At 43.4% G+C, this 13,808-nt stretch overlaps 1 protein-coding gene across 1 annotated transcript; it reads left to right on the top strand.

Moving 5' to 3' along the window:
• Window positions 1-1,699: 1,699 nt before the first annotated feature.
• Nfkbiz (NFKB inhibitor zeta) lies at window positions 1,700-13,500 on the top strand. The gene is made up of 12 exons (XM_048346534.1): window positions 1,700-2,101; window positions 4,739-4,878; window positions 5,357-5,387; window positions 5,500-5,603; window positions 5,771-6,552; window positions 7,915-8,020; window positions 8,438-8,584; window positions 8,778-8,841; window positions 9,332-9,501; window positions 10,767-10,877; window positions 10,999-11,166; window positions 12,817-13,500. The coding sequence occupies exons 1-12, from the start codon at window positions 1,810-1,812 to the stop codon at window positions 12,868-12,870; spliced, it is 2,169 nt and encodes a 722-aa protein (XP_048202491.1). The 5' UTR covers window positions 1,700-1,809; the 3' UTR covers window positions 12,871-13,500.
• Window positions 13,501-13,808: the final 308 nt, after the last annotated feature.

Raw genomic sequence — 13,808 nt, forward strand, 5'->3', positions numbered from 1 at the left:
CGAACCCAGGGCTTCATGTATATGTGGCAAGCATCTTGCCACTAGGCCATATTCCCAGCCCCTATAGTTAAAATTTTTATATACCAAGTAAAACAGAAAATAATTCTAGGGGAAAATAGATTTTGCAAAACAAAACTGTGTATGTTTTTGGATGGGCATTCAAAGCCCATTCACCCACTCAGTGGCTCGCCCACTGTGTAGCAATCCTAGCTATTCAGGAGGCTGAGATTTGAGGATCCAAGTTTGAAGTCAACACAGGAGGCAAATCTGAGAGACTCATCTCCAGTGACCTGAAGTGGTTCATGTTATAGAGCACTTACCTTGAACAAAAAAGCCAGGCAAGGCCCAGAGTCCAGTAACCGCCCCCCACAACACACAAAAAAAGAAAAATGAATGAGCATTCAGTCCTTTATCATGTATGAAATGGCAGTGGAGAAAATAACCCAAATCAATTTTATTGGGGAAACCAAATGTAGTAGGGTTTCCTTAAAAAGCAGAATAAAGCACACACATGTATTTGTGTATGAATATAGACCCTGAATGATTACAAAAGCCAGAAATTACCACCATCTGCTGCTGGAGTAGAGATTGTGGAAAAGCCAGTTGTGTGGTTCAGGTGCAAACAAAAGTGGAATTCAGTTCGGCCGCACTGAAATGCCACTAAGCGTGCATTCTGAAGTTTAAATGTGAAACTTGAACAACAATCCTGTTTCTTTTTCACTAAGAAGGCAGGGGAGGCTGGTGAGCTGGGCTGGGCTGACAGTTAAATATCCACGCAGTTCTGGGGCACACCAGTGTTTGTACTTCACCGGAAGGTTTATCCAGTATTGACTGAATTAAAAAAAAATTGTGGGAGTGGTATTTTTATTCCAAGTCTGCACATGAAAACATTGTTGTGGCCCAGACAGTAATTTGAGGACAGAAAAATGCTCCCACATCTTGAATTTGGGCACTTGCCTAAAAGCACTCCTGTTGATTTCACTACTGGGGCTTGAACCCCGGGCCTGTGTGCTCTTCTGTCCCTTAAGTTTCTCCCTCGAAACTGGGCTTCTACCACTTGAGTCACAGCTCCACTTTCAGCCTTTATTTTTGGCGGTTAATTGGAGAGAAGAGTCTCACGGACTTCATGCTTGGGCTGGCTTCGAACCTTGATCCTAGGATCTCAGCCTCCATCACAGGTGTGCACCACCAGCGCCCGCTATTCGGGCAGGTTTGGGGGCGGGACGTGGCTTCAGGCCCTGGGGCAGGAGGCCGTGCCTGGGCGGGCGGGACAGCGCGGGGCTCCCAGGCCAGGCCTTCTCCCACCCTCCGGAACCGGGACGACCGGTTCCCACCGCCGCCTCGCCTCGCCGGCGGGCCGGGCACCCTGGAGCTTCACGCCCTTTTTCTGGGCGCCGGTCCGGAGCTCGGAGGCGGAGAGGCCGGAGGCGGAAGGCGGCCCACGGCTGGGGTTTCCAAGCGAAGGGCGGGCGAACACTCGGCGGGCCCGGGCGGGGCGGGGCGGGTTGGGGCGGGTCCGGGCGCATTGCCTCATCCTGTACATTTTACTGGAAACCCGCCGCATCCGGGGGCGGGGCGGGGCGGGGCGGAGAGGCAGCCCCGACGCCGCCAATGGCCGGGCCAGCACGGGGGACGTCAGTGAGCTGCGAGGCCACTTAAATACCGGATAGCCTCGGGGCGCGCCCGAGTCTGCGCTGTCCGCCCGTCGTTCCGTTTGTCTGCCTGTCCCTCGGTCGTCGGCCCAGCTGGGGTGTGCAGTGTGCGGGCGGCGCCGGTGTCTGCGGGTCCCCGATTGCCCCGCCGGGGAGCATGATCGTGGATAAGCTCCTGGACGACGGCCGTGGCGGAGAGGGGCTGCTGGACGCGGCCGGCGACTGCGGCCTCATGACCAGTCCGCTCAATCTGGCCTACTTCTACGGCACCTCGCCACCCGCTGCCGCTGCCCCGGGGCTCAGCGACGCCGGCTGCCCCTCGTCCGGACCCTCGGCGCCCGGCTCGCCCGGCTCCGATTCCTCCGACTTCTCCTCCGCCTCTTCCGTGTCCTCCTGCGGGGCCGTCGAGTCCCGGCCAAGAGGCGGCGCCCGCGCCGAGCGCCCGCCAGGTACCCTCAGTCCCCGGGCGCGCGGGCGGGCGGGCGAGCGGGCCGGGCTGGCCGGCTCTGAACGCGGGGTGCACAGGTCTTGGGGATACGGGGAGCGGGGAGACTTCCCGGATGAGAAGTGACCCAGCCTCTTAGCGATTGGTGGGGCTTGGAGCGCGGTAGTAGTCATCGTTCTATTTAGGAGACTGTTGGACGGGTCTGGGCGCCTGGCCTCACTGATGCCCTTTGACTACTCGGGTCCCGGCGCCATTCTTCCAGCCCGAAGCTGACTTCTAGGGGAAAGGAGTGATGTCACATTCTTCCTCTCCCTCTCTTCCTCTTCCCCTTTCTTCCTCTCCTTCCTCTCTCCCTCCTTCCCCCCCCCCCCCGCCTCCCCCCCATCTCCTTACTGAATAACGATGAGGAAGGTTGAGGTCCGATGTCAGTATGTTCCCTTTCCTACTGAAAAGCTTGGCAGAGGATAAGGCTTTGGGAACTCATGATCAGTCCTGGTTTACTCACAAGATACTTGTGGGGATTTTAGGTAATAAGTATCTGTGGAAAATTTGAAGGGAAAATGGACTTGATATGAAAGAAACTAGTCAGGATGTCAGGAGTGGAAAGGTGTGAAAAGTAATGTCTTTTAAGTTTATCATGTTGGAGTGTGTGGGCAGACAGTCTGGAATTGCACTGTTTTTGTTTTTCTGAGTGCTTGAGAATGGATAGGTTCTATCCTAGGAAAGATGTAAGGATCCTTCTTTCTGTCGTAAATTGGTTAGCTTCCTTGCTTCATGAACCAAGTTCCTTAATTTGGGGTGGGGAAACAGGATACCCTTGTGAGTAGATTTATAGTACACCTAGGGAACCCCGAGTGTTGGAGGTTTAAAAATCTTCAATTAAAAAAACAACCCATTGGCATGATTAAAAAAAAACCATACACACCAAAAAATCTCTTTCGGATGTTCTCCGTTTCTGTTTTTTTTTAAATTTAAAGTTATTTTTTTCCACTTTAAATTATTTAAAAGTGATTTAAGCTGCAAAGTGTTAGGATGCCCATATGTATGTTAAGGGTTTTTCAAAGGCCTTTTGTGCTTTTGGACTTCCGTGTAGATGAAACTATTTTGCTGGTTCTTTGCTTGACCACACAGCCCAAGGGGATTCCTGAAACTACATTTTCATTTCCATGTGATGTGCCATTAACTGTTGTCATTTCCGAGGAATGTTCTCTTAGGTTCCATGTTCTCACAATTCTTTGTATCTGTTGAAATCTCTAAGCCTTTATCACAAGAATCTTTTGATTTACCCATCACTGTATTTATTATATATGTATGTTCAAATTATGTATAGTTTTTTTTGTCAGTCTCAAATTTTCCCTCTCTTCAAGTGCTAAAAGCCATTTCCTTATGTTCTGAACATTTGTATTCAACCTGCATCTCCAGAGGATGTGAAAAAATAAGATACATAGGGACAGGATAAATTAATTGTACAGGTCTTTAGGCATTCACACACAGTGAGACCAACATTTTCTTAGGGGAAGAACACAAAGGTGCAATACCTATGTGCATCTGATTATACAAAATAATATTTATTGAAATGACTCCAGGAAAGGGAAACAGTTTTTTCCTTTGTTGCTTTTTTTGGTTTTCTTTTCCTTTTTGTCGTGTTTGTTTATCTGTCTTTGGGAGGGTAATGGGAGACATAGAAATGGAGGGACAAAGGGTGAACAAATACAGTAGTGGTATTCACTAGACATCATGTTGAAAATGAAGTATACAACTTGTGGGTAGGGAAGGGGAGGAAAAAACAGAGAGAGAGAAGGAAGCCATGGCACTTTTTACCTGATGTATAGAACTGTAACTCCTTTGTATATCACTTTTATAATAACAAAAATGCACGAATTGATAAAAAGGACATGACACAACAGTCAGGTAGAATTACGGTACTTACATACTAAACTTGTAGGTGCATTCTGAACTTTATAAAACAATATGAGACAGACATTTCTTTCTTACTTAGACGGGCTGTGTACACGATTCTTAAAGTAAGGGGGAATTCCTGTGTATTTGGAAGTACGTTTATGCTCAGTGAATTTAAGCTGATTTCTTGGCATAGTTGAATTGAAGGAAATAATTTAGGCTTTGTTACATGGAGATCTTTGGAGGAAATTGTTTTGTTCCTCCTTAGATGAGTGCTAGTGCTGTTAATAGACTTACAATTTTTAAAAAGGTAAACATAAAGCTTTTAAGTTTCAGAAACTGCAAAAGTGTTTCTACTCTGCTCCCCAAGGTTTTGTTTTGTTTTCAAAGTTAAAAGAATTAATTATAAATCTATAAGTCAAGTAGGTAAAACCAGTGCTCTTTTTTCATGAGTGGGTAGTACCGAGATACAGATTTAATCTATGTTTTATAAAACTTAGGGATCTCTGATCACATTTGACTGAGCTTTAAGTTCTTTTGGAGCTGAATAGAGAAAGCTCTTGGGCAACATAGAACCCTTGAGGGGAGCTGGGTTCTGGCATACACCACTTAAAGCAAGTCACAAACTTCCAAGCTCTTTGTGAGGGACTTATACGTTAGGCAGTGATCCTTTTGGGGGTTATTAAGATTTGTGACTGTGAAGAGACACCTAATAAGTGCTTTTTGTTTTCCTTTTAAACAGTTGAGCCCCATATGGGGGTTAGCAGGCAGCAGAGAGGGCCCTTTCAAGGTGTTCGTGTGAAGAACTCAGTGAAGGAACTCTTGCTACACATCCGAAGTCATAAACAGAAGGCCTCTGGCCAAGTGGCAGATGATTTTAAGGTAGCACCTGTTTTTTGTTGTTTTTTGTTTAGTTGAGAGATTAGTTTGTCACTTATTCCCTGACCAAGGTCCAATAAGTCACTTGTAGTTTTTCATAGATGACAGAATTCACAGGGTGGAACACCTGTGCTATTCCTGTTGCTTAGTTCAATGCCTGGCACCTGGTAGGTGTGCAGGAAAAATGAGTGAACAGACAAACAAGTTTAGGGACCAGGAAAGTAAGAGTTAATTAAAATGAATGTCTTGGCTAGAAAAATTAAATGGTCTTATTATCTTGACCTGAGTTGAATTAGGTGGAAGTGAAAATGGAGAAGTTGAGAAATAGAATGAAGATTGTTATAGAAAACAAATATTGATAACATAACTGCATCAGAGATTTATGGTGTACTGTAAAGAATGGTAGAGATATGTTTTTATTGATGCATATTAAGTAGCCATTTTCTACACACTAAATTGGATTTCCCTCTCCCCCTTACAGACACAAAGTGTGAACATCGAACAGTTCACAGGTAAGAGTAGCTATAATTTATTGGGGCTTTAGAGTTAAATAATGTAGTGTGGTGATGGGTAAAAGTTATGAAGTTATGATCACAGACTTCCTATCCCTTTTTTTGGGTACAGAATTGAAGAACACAGTATCCTATAGTGGGAAAAGAAAAGGGTCTGATCTTCTGTCGGATGGACCAGCTTGTAAAAGGCCAACTCCACTGCACACTCAGTTTTTGGTAAATATCTCACTATTTCTTCTGAATACACTTTGAATATCATTCCTGGACTCATATTTAAACATTCTTCATTGATTGGTGCTGGGGATTATTCCATAGACTGTACCAGTTCCTGGAAGGAAGTGAATGTATAAAGAGCACTTTTGTTTCTTTTAATTTCTTTCCAGACCCCACCTCAAACACCGACCCCTGGGGAGAGCATGGAAGATGTTCATCACAATGAATCCAAATTGGACAGCAGTACCGATCTTCTTCAGAACATTATAAACATTAAGAATGAATGCAATCCAGTTTCCCTGAACACAGTCCAAGTTAGCTGGATGAGCCCTGTGGTACCCCAGAGCTCTCCCCGAGAGCCGCAGCAGGACTTCCATGGAGGGCAGGTCTTCTCTCCACCTCAGAAGTATCAGCCATTCCAAGCCTGTGGCTCTCCACAAGTAATGGAGCAGTCTTCCATGTACCAGTATTCTCCACAGAACCAGAATGTACAGCAGCAGCCGCCACCACAGCCCTACACTCATAACCCAGCTCTGGAATACAGTCCTTATTCCAGAACTTCGCAGTCCCCCAACTATGAATCAAACCACTTTGAGGGCCAAGAAGTATCATTCTGCTCAAACCAAAGCTTTGTGTCCCTTCTGAATGGTCTTGAAGACTCTGAGAATATGGCCCTTCCCATTCAGACGTCTCCCACTGCCCAGCAACAAAATGATGCTCACCTGCAGAACTTCAGCATGGTGCTGAACAGTGTCTGTGAGGGCATCGGGCCTCATGAGGCAACCTCGACCACATTAAACACCTCACTGCCATTCCCGAACATCATCGGAAATCCCATGACCACAACACAGTTAGGGAAGTCATTTTTCCAGTGGCAAGTAGAGCAGGAAGAGAACAAATTAGCCAACATCTCCCAAGACCACTTTCTGTCAAAGGATGCGGATGGTGACACGTGAGTATCTTTTAAACTCATCCTTAATTTGATAATCTGCCTTGTTGAACCAGTGGGTATAGAATTTTGCTAGAGTATACTAAATTACACTTCAGTGGTTGCAGAGCCAAGATAGAACTGTCTGCTTGGTGCTCAGTGATAGCTTCTTTCTCACGGAAATACATTTCTGTTACCTTTTTTTTTTTTTTGGCTGAAAAAAATCTCATTATCTATTAAGTGGTTGTATAATGGATTTACCATTCTGTTAGTCAGGTTATGAGTATAATGCTTCTTGGTAGTGTCATTCCTTCTTTCGTTCTGTCTCATTTTTTTTTTTTTTTGCCAGTCCTGGACCTTGGATTCAGGGCCTGAGCACTGTCCCTGGCTTCTTTTTGTTCAAGGCTAGCACTCTGCCACTTGAGCCCCAGCGCCACTTCTGGCCATTTTCTATATATGTGGTGCTGGGGAATCGAACCCAGGGCTTCATGTATATGAGACAAGTGCTCTTGCCACTAGGCCATATTCCCAGCCCTTGTTCTCTCTCATTTTCCCCTTCCCATACCTACTGTCAAATTCTATAGCTCACTTAAAAAAAATGTATATTAAATGTAATGACTGCATTTGCTTAGTTATATCATGTTCTTAGAATAATTGGTTTTAGAAGACCAATGTAGTGTGTCGTCTATGGTGCAGAAACAATTAGATCATAATTAATCAGTGAATTGTGAGTTGATCTATAGGCTGAATCCTAATTTGTTTTGTGCTTGTGGCCTTTGGCAAGTTATTTGAAAATCTCTATGCTTTTTCTTTCTTTCTTTCTTTTTTTTTGGCCAGTCCTGGGGCTTAGACTCAGGGCCTGAGCACTGTCCCTGGCTTCTTTTTGCTCAAAGCTAGCACTCTGCCACTTGAGCCACAGCGCCACTTCTGGCCATTTTCAGTATATGTGGTGCTGGGGAATCGAACCCAGGGCCTCATGTATATGAGGCAGGTACTCTTGCCACTGGGCTATATCCCCAGCCCTGCTTTTTATTTCTTGACATGCAAAGGAATAACGTTTTCCTCAAAGAATTTTTGAGTTAATAGATTTAATTTGTCTAGCAAGGTATTTGGCATTCTTTCTGCTTATAACTCAGTGTTGCCTGTGGCAATTCAGATAAATTTTTATATGTTTTTAATCTAGTAGAAAAGATCATGTGTACTCTGCAATGGTTTCACTTGAGTGCACCGATATTATATAAAAAGGAGAATTTTGTTTTGAGACAGGTTCTTCCAAGTGCTAGAAGTATAGGTGTGCACCAACCGTACTTGCCTTAATTATTATTATTATTTTAATGGCAAACAGTGCATTCAGAAGTAATTCGCCTTTTTCTCCTTGTTTGCCAGGTTCCTCCATATTGCTGTTGCCCAAGGGAGAAGAGCGCTTTCCTATGTTCTTGCAAGAAAGATGAATGCGCTTCGCATGTTGGATATCAAAGAGCACAATGGGCAGGTGAGGATGTGAACAAAGTCTGAAAGGGTGCAGATGTGGACAGGACTGCCAATCGCCTCTGCAGCTTATTCCGAAGCCCAAGATCAAAAGAGTTAATATCAAGACAGTTAAAATCAGAGTTAATATTAACTTTGAGATATTGACTTTTTGCCACCATCAACCTTGAAGTTATTAATGTTAACTCTAGTTATCTGGCCAAAGATTGATAGGCCTTACCCTAAGGTTGTTTCCTTGTTTTACAGTATCAGATTGCTTATTAATAGGATTTATTTTCTCTCAGTGGGTTTTCCCTTAGTCATAGTTTAGTTTCATATTCTTTGTTGGGATAGTGTTATGTAGTTTCATATTCTTTGTTAGGATAGTTGTTACATAAAAAAAATAAATCTTTAAAATTTTTTTTCCTTTGAATTCTCACAGAGTGCTTTGCAGGTGGCAGTGGCTGCCAATCAGCATCTCATTGTGCAGGATCTAGTGAACCTTGGAGCCCAGGTGAATACCACGGACTGCTGGGGAAGAACACCTCTGCATGTCTGTGCTGAGAAGGGCCACTCCCAGGTGCTGCAGGTAAGAGGCCCAGAAATAGGCTTCCATCATAGGGTCAGAGAGGGAGAAAGGACTTGGGTCTTAGAACTTGAATGTAGGTTGTCTATGGCAATCATCTGTTTTGAGTTGATTGATTAATTTCTTGGGAAACTAGTAAATAGATATTTATGTTTCTCATCTTTTACTAACCGATGCCTGTTTTAACATTTTGCAGGCAATCCAGAAGGGAGCAGTGAGGAGCAATCAGTTTGTGGATCTTGAGGCGACAAATTATGATGGTAAGCAACTAAAACTTTATTGAGTAGCGGACCATACATGGAAAGTAGGCACCAGTGGTTCACGTCTGTAATCCTAGCTACTCAGGAGGATGAGATCTCAGGACTGTGGTTAGAAGCCAGCCTGGGCAGGAAAGTCCATGAGACTCTCATCTCTAATTAAGCATCAAAAAGCTAGAAGTGGAGCCATAGCTCAAAGTGGTAGAGTGCTCTATATAGCCCTGGCAAAAAAGCAAAGGAACAGCATCTAGGCACTGAGTTCAAGCACCAGCACCAGCACAAGAAAACAAAGAGTATTAAGTGTTATACTTAGAAAGAAGAGTTTTGCAAAACCAGAGCTTAAGACCAACCAGAGGGTATATTCAGATTGCCTTACTAGTTTTTGTGGAACCTATTTGTAGGTGAAAGGCCATCCTCTAGGTTTGTAATTTTAGAGCAACCCGAAAGACTTGGCAAGATGCTTGACCACTGCTACTTTGCTTTGTTTTCCTAGGCCTGACTCCTCTTCACTGTGCTGTCATAGCCCACAATGCCGTAGTGCATGAACTCCAGAGAAATCAACAGCCTCGGTCTCCTGAAGTTCAGGAGCTTTTACTGAAGAATAAGAGTCTGGTTGACACCATTAAGTGTCTGATTCAAATGGGAGCATCAGCAGAAGCAAAGGTAACTCTGCTTCGAAGAGATTTGAGATGGACTAGGGAAGAAATTGGTTGTAGCAAAAGACCTTAGTCCTAAGGGCAGATGAGAACTTGTCTTCTTTCTTTTTCTTGTTTTAATTAGTGGAGTTAGTAGTAGTCATGTGCGGGCAGTTAAGTTTAGATTTGGAGAGATCCTTTTATCTGCTTTCTTGACTTGGTTTTAATATGTACATGATTATCTCAAAAGGTTATATAGCTGTTAAATAATTTTAGTCTGTGTTTGGAAAGCCAAGCAAACAGTACTGCTGTCATTTTTATTTGCTCATGGTAAAGTTCATGCATGTATATTTTTAAGGGTTTCCTTCTTTGTTAATCTGCACTTAATCTTTTTTTTTTTTTTGCAAGTCCTGGGACTTGAACTCAGGGCCTGAGCACTGTCCCTGGCTTCTTTTTTTCTCAAGGCTAGCACTCTGCCACTTGAGCCACAGCGCCACTTCTGGCCGTTTACTCTATATGTGGTGCAGGGGAATTGAACCCAGGGCTTCATGTATATAAGGCAAGCACTCTTGCCACTAGGCCATATCCCCAGCCCTGCACTTAATCTTCTTCTTTTTTTTTTTTCTTTTGCCAGTCCTGGGGCTTGAACTCGAGGCCTGAGAACTGTCCCTGGCTTCTTTTTGCTCAAGCCTAGCATCCTATCACTTGAGCTACTTCTGGCTTTTTCTGTTCATGTGGTGCTAAGGAATTGGACCCAGGGCTTTGTGCATGCTGGGCAAGCACTCTACCATTAAGCCACATTCCTGGCCACAATCTTCTGTTTGTTTTAAGTTGGAAAATAGTCTTTTAAAATGTGATCCTTAGTTCCTGAGTTGCCATATAGTCCTACAACACTGATAGTGGTTTTGTGGGGAAATTTGCCTAACAAAAACCACCTGGGCCCTTTCAGAGTTTGACAAAGGAGGTGAGAAATACAAGCCACCAGTAGCTCTGTATCTGTATGGCAATCACCAAGTCTGGAAACACAAGAGAATACATAATACGGTTTATTACTATTTCTGCATTTATGGCTACACAGTGTACCAGGCTAGATCATGATATAAACAAGTAGAAACATGAATAGGGAGCTTATGAAGACTAGGAGATTCCATTTAGCTTGGGCTTGAGGCCAGATTTTTGTAGGATTTTTGTACTGATTTTTGTACTGAGACACTTGAGAGCCGGTGGGTGAAAAATGTATTGTAAGGAATGGTATGTGGATTTTCAGTTTTTTATTTTCTCACCTTTGACAAGGATCGTAAAAGTGGTCGCACAGCCCTGCACTTGGCAGCTGAAGAAGCAAATCTGGAACTCATTCGCCTCTTTTTGGAGCTGCCCAGTTGCCTGTCTTTTGTGAACACTAAGGTAATTTTAGAAAGCCTCAGAAACTGGAGAGTTGGAATGACCTTCATACCTTCAAGCCTTTAAGCTCCTTTCCTGAACATCTTCCTTGCTGATGCATGGCATTTCAATTCTTTGTCTTCAGGCTTACAATGGGAACACCGCGCTCCACGTGGCTGCCAGCCTGCAGTATCGGGTGACACAGCTAGATGCAGTCCGCCTGCTGATGAGGAAGGGGGCCGACCCTAGTACCCGGAACCTGGAGAACGAGCAGCCTGTGCATTTGGTGCCCGATGGCCCTGTGGGAGAACAGGTGAGGGTCACAGGAGGGAGACTGCACCTTTGGGCCCTTTGGTCTGAGAGAGAACAGAAAATGAGGTCGTTACAGGGCTTGTGTAGGGGGAAGGCTGTCTGGTACTCTGCAAAGGGGATCGTGCAGGTATTAGATAAACCACTTTGGGAGTGCATTACTTTGTTTCCAAAGGAAGAGTTAGAAATTTCAGAGTTTATCCATAGGCCCTCATCAAATAGCCATTTCAAGAAATCTTTTTTTTTTTTTCTTGTGTGACACAAACTTGGGTTTAGAGAAAGTCTAGTTGAAAGGGCTGGAAGCTGAATGGAGAGAGACTCCTGTAGATAGTAAGGAAAGAGAATCTTAATTTTGTAGACTAAACCTTCAAATAGAGCGTTAGATGATTCCTGTAGAGTGCTCATAGCTGTCCGGGGCGTGTAAGTGTTTGGTGAAATAAGCTGTCATGCTATTTCTATCTATTAAGTCATCCTGCACAAGCAATAGAAAGGCTAGTCATTATGTATTGTCCTTAGGGATTGAATAATTTCCTGAGTGAACTTTTCTAGATTATAGCATTCCATCTTTTTAAAAACAAAAAACAAAAAACTTAAACTTTATTGTTATTATAGAAATGATGTACAGAAAATATTTTTATGAAAATATTTATAAGGTGTATTTACTAGGTGAGGCAAACTTTAAGATAATTGAAATCTTTTATTTATTCATTATTTTTAAATTAAGTTAGGAAAGGAATACAAACCTACTGGAGGTTTTCAACTTACGATAATTGTAATGGAGATACTTTAGCAGAGGTAGACACCTTTTTACTGCCAAAGACCATTTGAATACCCTAACATCAGTTGAGACCCACACAAAATTTCCAACATAGGCAGACAGGCTATTGGTAGCTGATGAGAAGAAACATGCTAGCTAGTTCCTGTCATATACCACCAGATGATTTCTTGAGTCTTACATGTTTTCACTCTGCCCTGTCTTGCACTCACAGGTCTCCCCCCCCACCCACCCCCTTTTTTTTCTTTTGTGCCAGTCCCGGAGCTTGAACTCAGGGCTGGGTGCCATCTCTGAGATTGTTTTTTTTCTCAAGCCTAGTGTTCTACTGCTTGAGCTATAGCTCCACTTCTGGCTTTTTTGGTGGTTAATTTGGAGATGAAGTGTCATGGATTTTCCTGCCCAGGTTGGCTTCAACCTTGATCCTCAGATCTCAGCCTCTTTATGCTAGGATTACAGACATGAACCATTCACAACCAGCTCACTCTATTTATTGTTTTGTTTTGTTTTTTGGCCAGTCCTGAGGGCGTGGAAATCAGGGCCTGAGCCCTGTCCCTGGCTTCTTTTTGCTCAAGGCTAGCATTCTACCTCTTGATCCATAGCACCACTTCTGGCTTTTTCTGTTTATGTGGTGCTGAGGAATCAATCGAACCCAGGCCTTCATGCATGCTAGGCAAGCACTCTACTGCTAAGCCACATTCCCAGCCCAAGGTGTAGTGTTTTTAAAGTTACTTCCATTGTGACAAATATTGTGTGTATTCCTTCATGTTTACAAGTTGGTTAGGAATGTTACAGAGTATTTAGGAAAGGAATGAAACTGAAGAAAAGACACCTTTGCTCATCAAAATTAACGCTTATAAATCCTGTTTGTTTCTTTTTCAGATCCGACGTATTCTGAAGGGAAAGTCCATTCAACAGAGAGCACCACCTTATTAGTTCCATTAACTTGGAGCGTGGTTAGCGACACTCACTGTCAGTTAGGCAGTCCTAATGTATCTGTACATAGACCATTTGCCCTGTATTGGCAAATGTAAGTTGTTTCTATGAAACAAACATATTTAGTTCACTATTATATAGTGGGTTATATTAAAAGAAGAAAAATACCCAATTTCTCTTGGCAGATTTACATATTTCATACCCAGGTGTCTGGGATCTCTACATCTGAATTTGATCTTAATGATAAAGTTGCCGTCAATTAACAGTAGCTTTTGAGTAGGAAGACTTTGATTTGTGTCATAAGGCTCGCCTCATGTAGCTATTGCTGGTTTCAAGTAAATTGCCAGTAACTTGTACACATTTACTTGTGAAAAATTAAAGCATTTGAAAGAGAAAAGAAAAAGACAAATTGGGGTATAGTGCTGAGGCCTCTTTTAGCCTGATGTGGTGTCCAGTGGTTATTACTGGTGTTGGCAAGTCTCTAGTCAGTGTGACTAGATGAAAGGTGCCTGTGGTTAGGATTTGAGCTTTGTAAGCTGTATATAGTTATTTTTCATCTTGAGAATATTGTATATATTTGGCCATTAATATGGACATTTGAAATGTGTAAATAAACTAGAAAAGAATGAGTGACTTATCATTACTTTGTGTGTGCTGGTCCTCGAGCTCGAACTCAGAACCTGGGTACTGTTCCTTAGCTTTTTTGCTCAAGGGTAGCACTCTAGCACCCGAGCCACAGCTTCACTTCCAGCTTTTTGGTGGTTAATTTGAGAGAAGGGTCTCTCACAGTCTTTCCTGCCCTGGTTGGCTTCAAACCTTGATCTTCAGGTCTTAGCCTCCTGAGTAGCTAGGATTATAGGTGTGAGCTACCAGTGCCTGCTACTACTTTTTAAAATTATACACATTGAGAGGAGCTGTTAATGTGTAGTCACCCACAT

This window comes from Perognathus longimembris, chromosome 5 (assembly GCF_023159225.1).
Source record: "Perognathus longimembris pacificus isolate PPM17 chromosome 5, ASM2315922v1, whole genome shotgun sequence".
Taxonomy (NCBI): Eukaryota; Metazoa; Chordata; class Mammalia; order Rodentia; family Heteromyidae; genus Perognathus; species Perognathus longimembris.

Bases quoted from the DNA above. Each gene is read 5' to 3' on its own strand.
- Nfkbiz (XM_048346534.1), top strand. From the start codon at position 1,810: ATGATCGTGGATAAGCTCCTGGACGACGGCCGTGGCGGAGAGGGGCTG. The intron at 5,388-5,499 runs GTAAGAGTAGCT...TTTTGGGTACAG, and splicing joins GAACATCGAACAGTTCACAG to AATTGAAGAACACAGTATCC. The intron at 9,502-10,766 runs GTAACTCTGCTT...ACCTTTGACAAG, and splicing joins GAGCATCAGCAGAAGCAAAG to GATCGTAAAAGTGGTCGCAC.